Consider the following 18888-nt stretch of genomic DNA (forward strand, 5'->3'; position numbering starts at 1 on the left):
GACTCCATCTTGGGATGTCAGTATTTTTCCACTGACTGGCATGGGAACCACACTTTGAAACAAAGGGTTCCTGCCATATGCAAAAGCTACATAAGGCAGGGGTGTGACATCATCATTGTTCTCACTGACTCTGCACCCAGGAAGAATCCTGGAAACACCTGAGGAACAAAGACTGAACTGGGGGAAATGCTGGACCCAGGCTAAAGGGAACACCTAGGGATTCCAAGCTGTAAGCAAGTGCAGCTTGCCCCTTAAGAATCTGCAGCCTGCTTGTATCATCACTTCCAGTGAGGATCTGCTATTCATATGCAATCTACTTAGTATATTAAGCTTAGTTTGTGTTTTTTATTTGCTAGGTAACCTGCTTTGATTTGTTTGCTATCGCTTATAATCACTTTAAAAAAATTCTTTTGTAGTTAAACTTTATTTTGCTTTTATCTAAAACCAGTGTGTGGGACTCATAACTCAGGGGAAGAAAGCTGTTGCATATTCCTCTCCACATTGAAGGAGGGGGTGAATTTTATAAGCTTACGCTGTACAGGTCCCTGAGCAGCACAAGATGGCATAATTTTGCATTTATACTCTAGAGGGGGTGTGTGCCTTAGGAACTGGGAGGTGCCCTAGCTGAAGCCTTCCCATGCAGGGGTTGGTTAAAGAGCCTGCCTGCACCTACTGCAGCTGGGCGAGTCCCTACCTGTATGTATGCTAGTGAAAATGCAGGCTGAAACCTGGAGAGCTTGTCAGCTTGTCAATATCAGTAGTGTAGAAGGGAGCCCAGGCTGGTGGGTCAGGGCGCTCAGTGGTACCCCAGTTCCAGGTGGCCCCCATTACACCCATTTCCAAACAAATGCCAACGGCCCAGGAGCTGACGCAAGTAGAAGAACCAGCTCACTGCAACATGGGGTTAGGGTGTTTTATTCTTTGCTTTGGTCTATACAAAAAACTTACAGAAATAATAAAATCCTCAGTTCCTGAACCACATTCCAAGAACATCGATCCCTTTCCAACAGAAGCAGTAAGCCATCAGATCTAGAGTCGCTTTAAAAATGCATGAAGAGAAGGGAAGAGGGGAAGGAAACACCACTCACCAGAAAGGAGACAGATTAAATTGTTCAATAGTAGATTGATACAAGGACAGTTCCTAGTGGTTAGAGTCACTCCTCTATAGTAAGGACAGTTGCACTGAAATTCTGTTCACCCACGTCTGATCGGAAGGAATAAAGCTGTTGACATCCCTTGGGCTAGAACAAAGATCCCAGGAAAACACAGCACCCTTTGTTTTCTGCAAACTCACTGGATTTGCTATTTTTAAAGTTTGTAGAAAGCAAAAGGCTCATTTTAAAATGTTAGATTATTTTTGTTAAACACTAAACACAGAACAGGAAGTGGGAAGTTAAAAAGCATGAACTTAAAATCAGACAGCAAAAGCCATATGCACCATATTAAAAAATAAAAGAAATATATATTTATAGAAAAGACGATTACTGTCATGCCAATGGAGTTGGATAATGACGCGGGAGTCGCGTGTTTTAAAGCTTCAGAAACAGTATCTTGGCTTGGCTGGAGGGTGTTTGAAGCAATCTCAGGAGGAAAGGGCCTTTTTCACAGACCCACAGCAAAAAAGAAATAAAAACAAAACAAAATCTAAAAATAAAGCCTCTGGTGGGAATGGAAAAGTTGGTCTCAGGCACTTCTGTCTCCCAAGTCCCTCTTGCAAGCGCTCATCTCTGGAGCCACCCTCTTCTGCCCGGACAACACACCTGTAGGAGGAAGGACAGCGTCAGACAGCTGATAGGGGTGTAACAGGAGGAACAGCAGGTCTATCAGAGTCTGGGATCGTTCTCTGGGGCTAGGCTGGCCAAGGAGGAAGGCATGCTGAAGGGGCAGTCCTGGGCTGCCTGGGGAAGTCTGGCTTAGCCCACTCACCTACTCCGCCCTGTCTCAGGGTAGGGCAGGCAGCTATGCCATGGGTTGGCCATATTTGCAGGCAGCTGTACAATGGTTCCCACACCACTGTTCCCTTGTAACAATGAACGAGAGGAAACTAACTCAGCTACCCACAGCCGGCTCATGGGGAAGGGGCTGGGAGGGCATGGAGACCTCCTGTGCGGGGTGCACTGGTCTCGGTACCGGGAGATTGCCTGGAGCTAGCACCAGGGGGCAGAAGGGGTCATTTCCCCAGAGTCCCCAAGCAGCCAGGAGCAGTGGAAATGCTGGTCAGCAGGATGGCAGTGGTCATGCACCTCAGACCCTCAGCTCTTCAACCCTTCCCCTCCCTCACCCGCACGTGGTCCCTTCATCCCAGCAGCCACTGGTGTGTGGACTGCAGCTCGGCCAAGCTCATCTACTGCCCTCTTGTTGGATCCCGTAGCTCTCACGGGTCCGGGGAATGTCCCATCCCTGGGAGTCTCACCCCAGGCTCTGCCCTGAGCTTTCTTCATTGCTTGGGGTCCACTGACCCATCAAACCCCCTGCCTGGCCCTAGTTCTTGGGCTCTTGCCTAGAGGTGGAAAGTTGCCTGGAGCCCTCAAACTGATGCCAGGAGCCCAGAGGTGGGGAAGGACATGCTGGCAGAGTAGATGTGCTCATGGAAGGCCCAGCAGTCCCAAAGCTGTGCACCAGAAGCCAAGCTATCCAGCCACAGCTCGGCACGGCCATCCTCCTCTGTCCTCAGACACGAGCAGGACAATCCCCACACTGCTGCCCAGGTCAAGACAGTCCCTCCTCCCAGTCCCAGCTGGGCTCCCTGCCAGGCAAGGCAGTGGTGGTCCTACCTTGTGCAGTGCCTGAGGAGCGGGTTAGGCGAGCATGTGTTCAGGGTAGTGACCTCGGACGCCATCACTGTAGGTGTCCATGGGGTAGTCTCCGTCCATATCCATGTTTATGTCCAAGGGGTCATCACCCGGATACATACGATACCCAGCATCCATATCTAGCCACCAGGGGGAGAGGGCAGCCGTTAGCCCGCATGCCAGCCACTGAGCGGAGAATTAGCACCAGCTCTGTGCTCAGGTGGGGACACCCCAGCTCCCATCCAAGCATTACAACTGCCCTCCCGGCCATTGAGGCTGCATCAGAGCTCGGGTCCATCAAGCCCAAGGCCTGACAGGCAACAGCACCAAATACTGCAGGAGACCCCAACACGGCCAGATATGGATTAAGGGAAAAGTTTCTTCCTGCCCCCCTTGGAGGCTGGCTCGTGTCCTGACGCAGGAGGAATAAAAGCCCCAGCTGGCCTTGGCCGGGGCGACACCAAAGCTCCTGGCCACACACTTCGCCTACAGGCAGCAGCGCGCTCTCCTGCAACGTGACGTTCCAGAGGGGAGCGGACGCTGACAGGACTTGAACTGGAAGCAGGACGGCTCAGGAAACTCGAGTGAGGCTGGGGCTCCCAGGAGGGAGCAGAGAAATTAGTCTCCATGTACAGAGCATGGCAATGCCACGCTGCCAGTCACCTGGAGCCTGGCGTTTGTTCGTAGCCCAGTGTTTAGTTCTCCTGTGCCCGGACACTAAAACCCGGCCAGCCAGACGTACACGGGGCCCAAGCCATGCCATGCTGGGGAGTGGAGGCAGAAGGCTACAGCCACCTGACGGGCGCTTCCGGCCAAGTGGCCCAGCAGGGCCCCCAGCTCAGATGCACTGTTTGGTGCCCCGGCAGGTATTGGCAGCACACGCCGGCCCTGCCGAGCTTGGTGGTTTCTGCACTAAGCACGTGCCCAGCACTTACCCTCCGGGTACGGCTCATTGATTGGGATCATGCTCTGCGCCTAGGGAGGAGACACACACAGGTAACACGAGGGCGCAGAGACACAAGGGCTGTTTGGGGCCAGCCTTTGCATGGTGCTTGGAACACGCACGTGGGGAGAATTAGCTTTTCCCGGCAGCAACGGCTTTTGAGAAGAGGGTAACAGGACCTTATGGTGCTGGGACAGCCATGGCAGCAGCTTCCCTGCAGTCTCTGGTCAGCTCCCTCCTGGGAGCTGGGACGCTGGAACGAAGGCTCATGGAGCCTCTGGGTTGGTACCAGTGCCGAGCTGTTTTATTGGAGGAATCACAGCTCCTGGGGAGGAGCGGAGGGCTTGTGCTACCTGGGGATGCTGCATGAGCACCCCCATCTGCCCAGCTCACGGGCTGATTGCAGCCCCAGGAGGCCACTTGTAGCCAGGATTCTGTGCCAGTGCAAGATGCCTGCAGCAGCAGGAAACCCAGCTCCCATGGTGCCCCCTTTGCCCACCAGCCCCAGTGCAGGGAGACTTAAGGGTTGTGGACAGATCATGTTGGACCAGTTTCTAAATGGAGCTTAGATGTTCCAGCCCTGAGTTCCCCAGTACAAGCATTAAGCCCTCCGTTTACTAACCCCTCCCACCTAGGAACAGGCACCCCCGTGCCCTGCCCCTGCCCCCACCCTCCCCATTGCAGACGGTCACATGCTCAGGGCTAAGTGGAAGATGTGGCTCACGTTCTTCCTGGCCCAAGTTCCACTAGAATCCCCTGGGCCCTCTGAGCCACGGAGGGACATGTGGAGCCGAGCGGCCTCCCAGACACCCTGGGTACAAGCCCCATTCGTGGGCAGGGCACTGGGAGAACAATCTCATGGAAGACGTTAGCGCCCAAATAGAGCGCTCAGCTCAGGGGGAGGGGAGAGCTCCTGCATCGCTACCAAGGACCATGAGCTGGCCCTGAACAGTTCTAGAAGGAAAAGCCATGCCCGACCCCACCCCCATACAGACAGGCACTTACTGCTTCCCAGGCAGCAGGGTCATGTTTGAAGAGGGAGTTGGTGAGCTCAACGGAGACGCGTTTCCTGTAGTCGGGGTTTTTGTCCTCAGAGATGCGGAACAGCACGGCTGCGGCGTAGGTGGCTGGACAGAGAGGGGGGGAACGTTGGAAGAGGAAACCTCTAAATGCCAGCAGATGGCAGAGGGAGCCACGCTCCTCTCTGAGCAGATGGCTGAATGATTTCCACTTCAGTGGGCGGCTCTGCATTTAATTACGTTTCCTGTTGCCACAGGACTGCCACAGCAGCTCTGCCGGCACCGTCCCGAGAGCCTCCAAGCCCCAGGGGCCACAGCGCCGTTTCATGGAGCAGGGCCTGTGCACCGTCACCCTCCTGCTAAGTGCTTCCCGCCCCCCAAGCCCCGGGGCTGGAGCCTAGTGTGAGAAGGAATGTCGAGGGAACGAGGGCACTTCCTTTAAGTGCATTCTGGTGTTGCAGCCCTGTGCATGGCAGAGGGGGCCACAGAGCGGGTGCCGAGCGTAGGAGACAGTCGAACCCTGTCAGCTGGCTAGGGCGTCCTGGTGGGGGCATGCTACAGCCCCCACGCTCCAGATGGCGGCAGCCCCGAGGCAGCAGAACAGGAGAAGCTGATGAGAACGGAACAGAACCAGGGCCTGCCCAACGCGCCGACTGAGCAGCTTGGCGCGAGCCCCGCTGGGAGTTCCAGCTCCAAGCGCCTGGCTCCAGCTGGCTCGGCTCACCTGTGCCTTCGTTCCTGGAATGCAGCAGCTCCATCAGCGGAGCAGAGGCCCCCTCGGCATCAATCGTGTCAGCAGCTTCCTTGTCCTGGGCCAGCTCACACAGCACTCCAGCTGCCACCCGCTGGATGTTCTCCACGGGGGAATAGAGCAGCTGTCGGGGGAGGAAAAGCAGCGTGAGCCACTCCTGGCACCGCAAGCAAAGCCAAGCCAGGGCTGCTCAAGACCAGCTTCTCCGGCTGCCTTCACCCACCCCCCGAGGGAGCTACTGCACGTGCCAATCGGATGCACTGGGGCTCAGAGCCACCTGGACCGCCACAAGCCACCCCGGGCCTCCCGAAACCACCCCACCTCCCCTTCGCCTTGTGCTGCAACCCGAAGCCCAACCTGCACGAAGAGAGGAATCGTGTTGAGTCGGAAGATCTCCATGCGGTTCATTGGGTCCCGGGCCAGAATATGCAGGGCTCCTGTGCACCCCTCCACTATCTCCTCCATCTTCACTCCATCCTGCAAAGGGAGCAGTGATCAGCACCAAGGGACGACAGGTGTGAACGCACAGCACCGTACAACGGGTGTGGTACATGGGCGGAGGGAGGACAGAGAGGTTCCTCGCCCTCCCACCTGCCTGGCTGCAATGGTTCATCACAGCTGACAAGAGTAGTTACGTCCTCCAGGGATCACCCAGCAGGGGGCGCTCTGAACACCAAGTGGCATCCGCTTAGAGACCAGTGCTTGTATGGGATGGAGGGGAGGGCCTGGCCCTCATGCTTGCTGCACTGCGCGAAGCGCCTGGCCATGTCTTCCTGCGAGCTGACTGCATCACCTTCCATTCTGGCGCGTACATGGCTGCTGCTGCTGCCAGGCGCAGTCACGAGGGGGCAGGAGCAGCTGCTGGAGCGCTGCATGTCCAGGACTACGGCCCAGTTACAGCAGCCTTACCCACAGGCCCAGCACGTGGAGCTGCCAGGGCAATACCCAGTGGGTGTCCAGGGGCCGAGTGGAGGCTTCTCGTTCCAGAATAAGCCAACCGAGCAACGCCCTGTGCGCCAGGATCCCTGGGACACAGGGAAAGGCCCCACCGGGCAGGCGCTCCCCAGCTTGGCCATTGGCCCCTCCCGCATCTGTACTTACTGTGTACGGCTGCTGCGTGCCAGCTGCCACATGGCGCTGGGCATCTTGGTGAGCCTTCACCAGCAGCTGGACCAGGCGAGGGATCACGGCAGCCTCCTGCAGTGGGGCGTGGTTAGCCGGGCACAGGGCCAGGTTGCGGATCAGACCGATAGTGGCCTGGAAGAGAGGAGGATGAGGCCATCAGACCGGGCACTGGCTGAGACAGCAGCTGTAGGTGCTCAGGACTCCTCCATTCAAGAAAGGGACTGGACATGCCAGGAGCAGAACTTTGCGTTTAACCTCCCGTGTCCCCGGCACAAGCCCAGCTGCAAAGCCAATATTGCGCCGGCTCTGTACACACTCAGCAGGGGGTTCAGAACCAGCCGCCCCAGCTCCCTGCTCACTAGCGCCAGCCGCTACGTCTCAAACCAGTTCCCTCTCCTCCACAGGGAGCTCGGGGGGAGGTTAGCGTGGCTCGCTGGGCATCAGGCAGAGCTCAACTGAGCCCCAGCGTCGCCCTCCCCCAACGGACGCTCCAGAGCCCCTCTTGCAGTTTTACCTTGACCAGCGGCCACTGGTTGGGCTGGTTGAGGAGCTTGACGATCGCTGGGATGCCGTAGTTGAGCCGCACCGAGTTCTGGGCCATCTCTGCCTCCGGGTGCCGGCTGGTGAGGTGCCGCAGGGCGCAGACAGCCGGCTCAGTGATGTCCTCCTTGTCGCCTGCTCTCAGGATGGTGTGGATCAGGGCTTCCACCCCATTGGACTGCGTGACCAGGGTCTTGTTTTTGCTGTTGTTGCAGGTCAGGTTGGAGAGGGTGCCGGTGGCGCAGGTCAGCACGTTCACGTCGTCTGAGCTCAGCTGGTTGACCAGGATCTTGAGGACGCCATCCAGACCCTCCTACAGAACAGTGAGTAGGTGACAGTAGAAGCAAGACGTCACACCTGTCCTCTTCACACAGGCCATCAACTGCAGCATGGACAAGACAATGGACTAGGCCCAGCCTGTCCCCTCCTCGTTGGGCTCAGCTCTACAGCAGCCACAAGCTGCATCGTAAATAGCCCCAGGCCCTTTCCCAGAGCTCTGCTCCCTCCTGCCCCACTGCTTGATAAGGTGGAAGCAGAGCTGCTTGTCTGTTCACACAGCTGAGCCATCCCACATCACAGCAGGCTCCTCCATGCAGGGAGTCCTCTGCCCCCACCTCCAAAAACATAACTCTCTGCCTAAGGGGCCGCTTCAGACTACAGGGAGCTCTGCTCGGAGGGTGGTGGTGTCACGGGACGCCCTGCGTCACCGGATTCACCACACACTACACTATAGCAGCACAGGAGCGCTCATGCCAACTCGCAGCAGTGCCAGCTAGGAATGGCCCTGACCCATGCAGGCCAGTAGGCCTGAGAGTCACCAGCCCAGTGCTTTGGAGACATCAATCTCTGTGTGCCACGAGAACGCTTAGCTAGCCTGGCGAGCCGGTTTCAGGTAGATGGCAGCTCTGGCATTAGGGAACCTTGGCAGACTGTGCCAGGCTGGAGTGGGAGAGGAGTTGTAACTTTAAAGAGCGGTAAGGTGAAGTTAGCAAGTGTTGTGTCAGAGCATGCTGACGGGAGGGGTCGACACTGCTGCCTAGGCACAAGAAGCACTGGACAGATTCATTGGAGAGGACCACACGCGTGTCACTGCAGAAGGTCCTGCGAGCTCCAGGCCCCACCCCCAAGCGAGCTAGAGGAACATGATAATTAGGCATCAGGGATTCAGAACCCCAATTGTGCACCCATCGGGACACAGCCTTGAAGGTCACGTAACTGCTTAGTAAAAACAATGCAGAGCATTGTACAGATGAAGGGCAGATGGTGAAAGACTAGTGTTCCTCTGAACACCATTTGCACCAACCAAGCCCGTTCACCCCACCTCATGCCAGGGAGACTAGATTTGTAGAGGGCAGAGCACCCCTGGGACTGAGGAAGAGATCGGCTGGAACATCAAGCAGACAGCAACACCTTGGCAGGTGGAAATGTTTCCAGGAGGGCCCTCACAAAGGAGAATTATTGAGCTGCCAACTCTATCCCCCCCACTCTCTGCTCTCCCTCAAACCCTGGTTGGAGCATGCAGTAGGAAGCTGGGGAGTTTATCATCTGGTCACACTTGAGATCTGCCCATTTAACTCCTCAAAGAGTGAAGATTACAAGGTACCACCCAGATGCGCTCCTTCCCCTGGGAACCAGGCTCCCTCTGGGGCCCCCAAAACTGTGCTGTTTGGGTCGATGGCTTGGCGGACTCCAGCAGGCCCGAGAACATGCACAATTCAACAACCCTTCCTCATGCCAAAGGCCAACTATTGTTCCAACTCAAGCAGGGTGTCTCAATGCAGTAAGAGTCTTGCTCGCTGCAATATTTTCTTAGAACAAGAGTCCCAGGCCTCTAGACTCCTGTAACCATAGCTAGCTCTCTGCACTGTTTGGACAGCATGAGTGACAGATACTCCAGACATGTGCAGCTTTACTTAGGAGTTTAGTATCTTCGCCAGGTTTCCCCTGCCGGAAACATGCAAGTGATACAATCCCCAGCTGTTCAGAGCAGTATGACAAGCCAGCACGCGCACTGTGGGTGATCATGGGGGTCACTAGTGGCAGGACTGAGGGATTTAAGAATAGCCAGAAGGACAGTGGGAGATGGGGGTGGGGTCTTGGGTCCTGGTTAGACAGCGGATGCAAAGGAGTTAAGTCAGTAGACAAAGCTGCATTCCCCTGTTTGCTATTTAGCAGAGCCTGAACACCAAATGTTTCATTTGTTAATCTCACTGGAGACGGAGTTACATGCCTTCCAGAAACGATCCCAAATACTTTCCACGCTGCATCAGATCCTAATCCATGTGGAGGGTCAGGCCAAGCACCATGTGGGGAACACATCAGGAAGCAGTGGAAAGGAAGGGGTGGGGGAAGAGGAACCCTGGATGTCAAAGCAAGCAGCTTGGTGAAACTTCAGGGGCATCTGACTCTTCTGCTCCCTTCCTTGTCCGGACTCCACCCCACCCTCCCCAGCCACGCTCCCACGGTCCTTCCACAAATACCATCAGCCTGACGAACAATGGCTTCCTCGCTGACTGTCAGAACAATCTGGCACCAGCCCTGGGAAGTCAGAAGCAAGCCCCAGCACCGGTTCTGCAGCAGGGGAACACGGGAGACGCCTTTCCAAGGGTGCTGACACAGAATGGCTTACGCCTTCGCCAGACTCCTGGCCCCACCCCTGTGGGTGCGGTGCATGGGCTGGCAGCACACAGAAGCATGTACTTACAGGGGGCGCCTTCTCCCCACTGGGTCCTGGAGATGGAGTGTAAGTCAGACACAGGCAGGGAGAGCACAGACTGCCATCCTGGTGTGAAGAGGCCCCAGGCGCCCTTGGGAGACCCTGAGCACTAGGAAGCCAGCATTTGACAGGGTAACTGGCCCAGTGGACGGGAGAAGCAGTAGATGGGATGTACCTTGATTTTAGCAAGGTTTTTGACAGTCTCACATAAGAGTCCCATAAGCCAGCTAAGGAACTGGGGTCTAGATAAAATTACTATAAAGGTTGGTGCTCAGCTGGCTGAAAGACTGTTCTCAGCGAGTAGCTATCAATGGTTCACTGTCAAACCGGCAGACGTATCTAGTGGGGTGTTGCGGGGTTCAGTCCTAGATCCGGTACCATTCACTAGGTTCATTAAATGACTTGGAGAATGGAGTGGAGAGTGTGATTGTAGGATTTGCAGAGGACACCCAGCTAGGAGTCGCCGCAAGCACTTTGGGGGACAGGATTAGAATTCAAAACAAATGGACAAATTAGAGAATTAGACTGACATCAACAAGATGAAATTCCAATAAAGACAAGTGGAAAATACTTCAGCTGGCAAGGAAACAAAGCAAATGCACAGCTACAAACTGAGGAATGGCCACCTAGGCAGAATTACTGCTGAAAAGGATCTGGAGGCTCTAGGGGGGTCACACACTGAATCTGAGACAATGTGATGCAGCTGCGAAAAAGGCTGACCTCATTCTGGGACATATGAACGACACGGGAGGTGAGTGTCTCACTCTATTCGACACTGGTGAGGGCCCAGCTGGAGTCCTGTATGCAGTTCTGGGCGCCGCGCTTTAGGAAAGCTGCGGACAAATTGGAGGGAGCCCAGGAGAAGACCATAAAAGTGACCAAAGGTTTAGAAAACCTGGGAGGTTTTCTGGGAGGAAAGGTTAAAAATCTGGGCGTGTGTAGTCTTGAGCAAAGGAGACTTGATAGTCTTCGAACATGTTAAGGGCTGTATAAAGAGGACAGGGATCAATTGTTCTCCATGGCCACTGGAGGTAGGACAAGTAATGGGCTCACTTGGCACCACCGGAGATTTAGGTTAGATAGTAGGAAGAACTCTCAGAGCAGAGAAGCTCTGGGACACGGTTCCATGGGAGAATGTGGAATCCCTGTCACTGGAGGTGTTCAAGAGCAAGTTGGACAAATCCCTGTCAGAGGAGGTTTAGGTTTACTTGGTCCTGCCCCACTGCAGGAGGCTGGACTTGGATCTCTCAAGGTCCCTTCCAGCCCCACATTTCTAGGATTTCCATTACTTCCTGCTGTCCCCATGGAAATTAAGCCATTGCAACAGGACTGTGAAGGGAGCTGCTCCTTGGAGTCAAAGCTGGGTAAGAACATCCCCTCTGGACTTTGGATGTTGGGCTCAGTGCAGAACAGGCTAAGATCAGGTATCCCCACAGAGCACCAGACAGGTGATTAATGCTCTACCGTCTATTCAGGAACAGGCCTTGGAAATGCTTATTTGAGGCTTCTACAATGGCTGGATTCCTGTGCACTCACCTGCTTGGTGGCCACATCAGAGAGGTTCCTCAAGGTCCACAGGCAGTTCTGTACGAGCCTTGGGCTGGAGCTGGTCAGATGTTTCCCCAGAGCTTGCATGCCACCTGAGGGAAGAAACAAAGCCCAGCCCAGCTGTAATTAGCCCCAACATCCGAGCTGCCCAGCACCATCCAAGCATGTGAGCGGCTACACATGGGTTTGGGCTCTTCAGACAGCCCTTTGCAACACTAAGTCTGAGGCCACCATCTCTCCTTGTACTGTAGAGAGACAAAGGCAGCATCACAGCTGGCCAGCAGGGCTAGCAGCAATTCTGCCCCCTTGCTCTTCCCCAGAAGCACATGTCTGCACAAACCTAAGCAAAAACAACTCGCATTTGTCCTCAAAAAGTTTCCACTAGCATGTGTAAGAAGCCAGAGTATGAGTGCCCAACTCATGGCAAAGCTGGGATGGCAGCCCTGACACAAGGGCACTAATCAGAGATTAACCCATTCCTGTAGCTTCGCAACTGCTTTGGCCACTCCATAAAGCACCCTGCAACTCGAGTAAAGGTGCAAACAGGCCCACCTCCCGTCAGAGGTGTCTTTGCACCCAGAGGAACCAGTCGCTACGACCTCCTGGAAATGCCCCTCCTCCAGATGAGCTCTCTGGAAACAGGTGACAGGCCATGGGAGCAGAGACCCAGCCAACATGGAAAGGGAAGTGGCAAGACAGACTGTCACTCCGTGGCATTCGAGCGAGTGAGAAGTGTGGGTAGCATCCTGACAGGAGTAGAGGAGACTAACAGGGTGGCGTTAGAACACTAAAGTTCTAGAGAATTGTATGGAAGCCTAGAGGGACCAAACACACAGCGAGTGCTTGGGGATGCTGCCAGGATGGGAAGTCACACAGGGGACGTGGAAGTGAGCAGTGTGGGACAGGTGCTGTTTAGGGAGACCTCTTGGAGGTGCTTTTTAACTTCACTGCAATGGAAGGGGATGGGAGAGCTGGGAACCTTAATAAGGGGAAGTGTTGGGATGTTACAATTAACACTGTCATCTGACAGGGTCTCTGATGAAGGCCTCATTAAGAGTAACAGCTCAGCACAGCTGGAAGCAAAGTGACATAACAAATGGCAATTAAATCCACATCCCATCTCACTGAATAGGAGCGTGGTTCGTTATCAGCCCCTCAAGGACGAGGCACCAGCTTATTTCCATTACAGAGCAGCTCAGGGACTTCTCGAACCATAACTGACACCGAAGTAGGAGCAGGATGCTGCTGGTTCCTGCTGGCCCAGAGGCTGAGACAGGGCCCAGCTCCACACCTCACGTTAGCCCACGTGCCTTGGAAGAGAGCAAGTATCCAGTGGTGCCTGGAAAGGGCCACAGCCTAGTTTGCTCCAGCTGTTGAGTCTGAACCAGCCCCCTCCATCTCAGGCCCACCCCCCGGCCTTCGCAGGGCTCACTCACCAGCCTCCACGATGGCAGGCTTGTTGCTGGGACACACAGACAAGACCTTGAGCACCCGGCTGGTGGTCCAGAGCAGTTTCTCGTAGGTGTAGCTGCGCATGATCTGCACCAGGGCTTGGGGTCCCCCATTGGCCAAAATAATCAGCTGCAAGAGAAAGCAGCATTAGCCCTCCAGAGGGGGCCACGAGAGGTGTCCACAGAGATAAGGTGCCGCCGGAGAACTCCGATTAATCCCTAACATTTGCATTTAAGCCACCGAGTGGGGCGCTACTGCATTAGTTGGAATATCTGCTCCGCTCTCCTGACTCCACTGGACCCTAGCTCCTGGGTTCAACTCCACGCGAATGGGGAGAGAGAGACCTGAGAACAGTCTGCAGACATGCTAAGGGCTGGTGTAAAGACAGCAGGGATCAATAGCTCATGTCCACTTAAGGTAGGAGAAGCAATAATGGGCTTAGTCTGCAGCAGGGAGATTTAGGTGAGATGTTAGGAAGAAGTTTCTCACTCTCAGGGTAGCTAAGCTCTGGAACAGGCTTCCCAGAGAGGCTGTGGAATCCCCATCACTGGAGCCTTTTAAGAACAGGGTGGTCAAACACCTGCCAGGGACTGTCTAGGTTTGCGTGGTCCTGCCATAGTGCAGGGGGCTGGACCTGACTTTGAGGTCCCTTCCAGCCCCACATTTCTATGATTCTACAACCAGGGCACCAGGACAATCTGCAGGTCCATTTGTGCAACTTAAAACTGACTCAAACATTCAGGATTAAAGTCACAGGACAGGAGACTGGACGGCCCCCAGCACTAGGTGCACAGCAAATTCAGTGCAGCTTCCCCCCAAACTCCAAGAGCCCCCCCCAGAACAGCCACCCCGACCCTAAAAGGATTAAGACGTAGGCCTGGTCTAGACTCAGTAGGGTCAACATGGCTACAGCGCTCAGCGCTATGAGAAATTCCACCCGAGTGCCGTAGTTCAGCCCTCCCAACTCCCTCCTGGTGTAGACATGACGATGCTGCCGTAGTGTAGACACGGCCTAACTACCAGCCCAGAGGGTCTGCTACTCTTCAGTGTAAGAGTAACTTCTCTGGCAGCCGTAACAGGGGATCCAGTTTCCGCCGCACACGCAGCAGGCAGGATCTGCTGGCACCGACTGCTGCGTTTCGGTGCTATTCCGGGCAGCCAAGCCTTGGTCAGGAGTGTTTACACACAACTACGGTCACACAGGAGTAGGGAAAAGAGGGTCTTGCTTTAAGACTATAAATACATGTCTAGGCTGGAAGGAGTACAGAAAAGTCTGGCAGGAGAGCTGAACTTGCTACTGGGAGCAGGATGGACTGAGGAGTTTGGGCCAGAACCGCTCCTCTGCTGGAACTGAGCTATCATGGCATTTAGTGCTGCGGCACCAAGTATCCAGGCTAGTGGGCACTGCAAGGTGGGGTCTGTGCAGCAAGGGAGGGTTTGAACCTTCCACCCTCGCCCTCACCCCAGTAGTTTCACTGGTTCTAATTAATGGACAAGCTGACAATGCAAACCAGGTCGTCCACTGACAGCAGCCTCCACTTCCCACCTACTCCCGGATGCTAGTAGCCACGGGACAAATGCTACCAACAAGGCAATGAAGGAGCCAGGGCTGGCAACAGGCTCACCTTGCTCTCCTGGTTCCCATAGGCTAGGAGCTGAAGGCAGTCAGTGGTGATGGCGAGGAATTTCGGGTTGTTCTTGTTCAGCAGGGGAACCATCTTCTGCAGGCCATCAGCCAGGCGCACCGCCATCTTGGCACCTTCCTGATACAGCAGCAGGTTGTGCAGGGTGGTGATTGCGTAGAACAAGACCGACTCGACCGGGGAGCTAGGAATGAGAGCATGAAGGGGAATTAAGCCACAGCAGGAGGGGCTGAAGATGTGTGAGCGCCTTCATGCTTGTTACAAGCAGGCCCCAGAGCGATACCGGGCACTGCATGCTGGGATGTGTAGTTCTGGCAGACTGCACCTCCATATTAGGAATGGAAGGGCTGCTGCAGGCAGCGCCATTTTATGCCAGTTGGGTGTGGCCCCTGGCAGGTGGCCATTGAAGTGCTGTGCCTGGAAAAGTTCAGCCACCCCGGGATCAGCATGGAACAGAAGCGAGTACTGTACTGTCCCTAGCTCTGCTCCTCACTAGCCCAGCAGGCACTTCTCGAGCACAGCTTAAACCTCACTGGTGAACGCAACCCCCAGGGTGGCCCAAAACAGACATCTGTGGCATTCCCACGATGGCCGGGATGGGCAGATGGAGGGAGTCTCTGGATTTCGCGAAGTGCTATAAGCCAGGAGGCTCCATAGCCAGCTCGGCAGAGGAGATTCCAAGCTGCAGGCGAGAAAGCAAAGATTCATCTTTGACTAGGGAACGGGCTCGGCTAAGCCTGCAGCCTACTGACCAGGCCCTACGGCAGTTATCACACAACATGCTTTGCAATGCCAGCAGACTGGCCACACCAGAGCACTGTCAACGCCTCTCGCCTGCCCTGGCTCCGCTCCCTCCCACTTCCAGCCACCCTATACAGCAAGCAGCTGTCCTACTGAACAGACTATGGGAGAGCCACTCCAGAGCCTGTTGGCTCAGTTCTGTACACCTGCACGTTGGTGCCTGGTACCTGAGCATCCGCACGAGAGCTGGGATGCCTCCCGATTTGAAGATGGCCAGCAGCCCCTCACGGTGGTGCGAGAGGTTGTGCAGGATGCTGGTGGTGCAGCGGGCCGTGTCCAAGTCGCTGGTGTTCTGCATGGCACGCACCACGGCTGCCACAATCTGTGGGGACTGCATCAGGGCGCGGCGCGATGCCTCCTTCTTGGACAGCTGGTTCACTATCATGGCCGCTTTGCTGACCACAACCTAGGGAGAGAGAAGGCTGCAGATGGGAGAGGGGTCCCAGCCAACGCTATGAACCAGGAAATTACTGAGCAGCGAGGGAGCTGAATCTCCCACTAAAGCAGCCAAAAGAAGTTTCCTCCCTTTCAGGCAGCTAGCACTGCACATGGGGCAGCTGGATCCTCTGTACCGTACTGAGAGGCTGGGCCAGAGTGGTGGGAAAGACTCTGCTCAGGGGGCTGAGAGCCCGCACAGCTAGTGCATTCGAATGCGGCTATTTAACAAAACGGCACCACAACGCGCAGCAGGAGGGCGGGCTGCAGCCAGGGCTCAGGTGCTCTGACACAGTAGAGGGTGGGACGAGAGAAGCAGCCAGGGGTGCAATGCGACAGGTTTTTCCAAGAGATCTGTTCTAGGAGTTACTTTGGGGCAGGTCCCTGGCCTGTTAACACAGGAGGTCAGACTAGATGATCACAACGGTCCCGTCTGGCCTTGGAATCTACGCAGCACTAGGGTGCAGGCTGCCCTGCTTTGCCATCTGGCCAAAGCCGGGGTAACGCCAGGAGCGCAAAGTTCACATGAGGTATTAAAAGGGCAGAAGAGGGAGGGGAGGAACTGTGAGTACAGATGTAAAGAAACAGTTGCCCTGGGTCACATTCCCCCTTGCTACAGCAGGGTTGATGGGCCATGTGACCACAGTGCTTGGGCAAAGGAGAAGGGCTTTGGTCAGCATTGGCTGGATCTCCTCTGAGGTCCCAGGCACGTTGCAGAAGCCTCCCCCGCCAGAGCTATGCTTCCAGGCAAGCACGCAGCTAGGAGGTTTGCAGCCTGAGTCCCAGAGCATGCCCCGGACAAGAGCGTGCATTGAGCAGAGTTTGCTCCCTTACCGGGTCCTCGTCATTCAGCAGCTTGGTGAGCTCTGGGATGGCCCGCGTGGCCAGCTCTGCATCGTCCTGGTAGTTGATCAAGTGCACGATGGCAGATTTCAGCATCTGCGACGGCTCGGCCAGCCTCTGTACGTTGGTCTGCTGGCCATCAATGTGAGTGGTCATAAGCAGGGACCGGTCCTCCATGGTCTCTGGGTACATGGCAGCCCGGACACGCTGGGCCCGTGTCATGGCCAGCTGAGACTCCATGTCTGCTGCTGCAGGGAGGAGAGGCGAAGGGAATGTTAAACTCCCAAGCTCGGCAGAGTTCGCTGCCAGGCCTCCAGATTTCAATTAGCTGAGCAGAAGTTTAACAAAATGACACCGGTAATGTCAGCATCCCAGCACGCCCCGCAAAGAGCTGGTGCTTCACATTGTAAAGAGATACAGCAGCACAGAGATAAGGGAACACTTAATCAGGCAGCATAATTTGGGAATTGTCACACAAGGCCTGTTAATTAAAAAAAATTAAGGGCATTTGCAAGTTGGGACCAGCTGGCTCAGGGGACTGGAATGGCATTTGGAGGCCTTTCCCCATGGGGTTTGTTGGGACAGATCCAGTTCAGGGACAGCTCTTACCACTAATTGCTATCCATAACTTCTGGGAACAGCTCGTGGCTTTGGTCCAGTTCCTGGCAGACAGAATATCCCCAAATCACACCATTGCCTAGAAGCAGCCTCAGAACCAGGGTAGGGCCTGAGCTACTCCACTGTAAGGCCTGGTCTACACCTAGAACTTAAGTCAACCTAGTGACTTCGCTCAGGGCTGTGAACAAGGATTCTTCCATCTAGCTACAGCCTTGGAGAGGTGGATTACCTGCCAAGATGGAAACCCCCTGCTGAGGATGCAAGAAATACCTAGGCTAAAGCGGCACAGCTGCACCTTTGCTGCTGTAGTGTGGAAATACCTTTCGCTTCCCCTCCTCTGCCAGCACTATACCTCTTCTGCAGGGAAGGGGATTTACCCTCTGGGGCCAGTAATCGGATCCCTTTACTCAGAGATAAATACAGGAAAGAGCCACCAGAACCGAGTCCAGCGTTAGCAGGTAGGAGTTCAGTGACTCACTCTCTAGTTAGAGAGAAACGGAGCCAGGGTCTTCTAGTTAGCATCACAGAAGCAGTCTCTCCTCACCCCAGCCCAGGTATTGTAGCGACCAAGAGAGCTGTCATTCTGGCTGTGGCAGGCTCCGCTGACAATGTGCAGGTGTTTGGGGTGCAGGGAAAAAGGGGAGGAGGAGAACACTTTTCTGGTTTTCTTCCCCTCTGTTTCAGACATGCCAGAGTTGCACCATCACCAGCTACTTTGTGCAAGCAACAAGCTAACACCTAGGAACAGTACTGCATACTGTCCCCAAGCAGCCAGGTAACAGAGGCAAACGTGGCTGATCACTAAGCTGGGATCAAACAGCTCCTATCTTGGAAACACAGCTTAAAGCGCCGTTGAGGCATGCGTGGAGACTGAGCTCAGAATCAGAGATGTGGTTATGCCACAAAACACCCTCTCTGTATGAGATCCTTCCTGCACTCAGACGTGCTGCCAAACAGTTTACCTTCCCCTGCCGTGGTGTTTTAAGCTGCAGTGACAGCCCAGGCGTGGAGAAGACAAAGGATTTACGAAGATGCACCCAGAGCGGGGCAGATTAAGTATAGGACATGGGAGATTTTGAGAGGGAGGTGGAGAAAGGCTGGGATGGAGCACTACAATTTCTGCACAACCGCCATTCAAGTGTCTGGTTTGCTCATCACCAACTTTACATGCTGGCCATCTGTGTCCCCTACCTGCTGCTGAGCCCAGGCCCTGGCCCCCCGCCTCTCTGTAGGTGGTTGTCTTGATGGTATACTGCTTGGCGTAGAGGTCCTCATCATCCCCGATGCATTTGCTGCTGACCGACGGCACCTGGGTGTTCACCCCAGAGTGTATGCCCGAGTCGTAGGTGTAGGTCTGCTGCCACTCTGTCACCTTGATCGGCTGCTCCATCATGTTCATCACCTCCATTGCTGCTCTGCAGGGAGAAGGGGAAGGAAGTTACAGCCTCCATCCAGCACATGGCCAAACTGAGCCAGATTCCAAATCCCAGCAGACAGCTTTCCTGCCCAGAATCCCCCTCTCCCCTCGCAGAGCCAGGCTAACGCATCATCTGTGACTAAGTGCTGCTCGCCATGACCCTCCCACACATGCAGAGATCACTATCTGCCGTTTTCTTATTACCGAGATGAAAGGATGAACCAAGATGACAAATCCCACAGCTC

The 18888-nt window shown here is 55.1% G+C and overlaps 1 protein-coding gene across 5 annotated transcripts in view; it reads right to left on the reverse strand.

The window, feature by feature from the left end:
* Positions 1-899: 899 nt before the first annotated feature.
* The window catches only part of JUP (junction plakoglobin), a 50669-nt gene continuing 32680 nt past the window's right edge, over positions 900-18888 (reverse strand). For all 5 annotated transcript variants that reach the window (XM_048829986.2, XM_048829987.2, XM_048829990.2 and 2 more), the window contains exons 2-15: positions 18418-18641; positions 16600-16856; positions 15498-15736; positions 14512-14713; positions 12871-13015; positions 11423-11526; positions 7145-7483; positions 6607-6762; positions 5863-5982; positions 5479-5629; positions 4741-4862; positions 3728-3767; positions 2775-2932; positions 900-1760 (exon numbers count right to left, since the gene is read on the reverse strand). In XM_048829986.2, the coding sequence (XP_048685943.1) occupies positions 2799-2932; positions 3728-3767; positions 4741-4862; positions 5479-5629; positions 5863-5982; positions 6607-6762; positions 7145-7483; positions 11423-11526; positions 12871-13015; positions 14512-14713; positions 15498-15736; positions 16600-16856; positions 18418-18634 (2226 nt within the window). In that variant the 5' untranslated portion in view covers positions 18635-18641 and the 3' untranslated portion in view covers positions 900-1760; positions 2775-2798. The remainder of the gene's footprint in view (positions 1761-2774; positions 2933-3727; positions 3768-4740; positions 4863-5478; positions 5630-5862; positions 5983-6606; positions 6763-7144; positions 7484-11422; positions 11527-12870; positions 13016-14511; positions 14714-15497; positions 15737-16599; positions 16857-18417; positions 18642-18888) is intronic.

This window comes from Caretta caretta, chromosome 27, assembly GCF_965140235.1.
Source record: "Caretta caretta isolate rCarCar2 chromosome 27, rCarCar1.hap1, whole genome shotgun sequence".
In the NCBI taxonomy this organism is placed as follows: Eukaryota; Metazoa; Chordata; order Testudines; family Cheloniidae; genus Caretta; species Caretta caretta.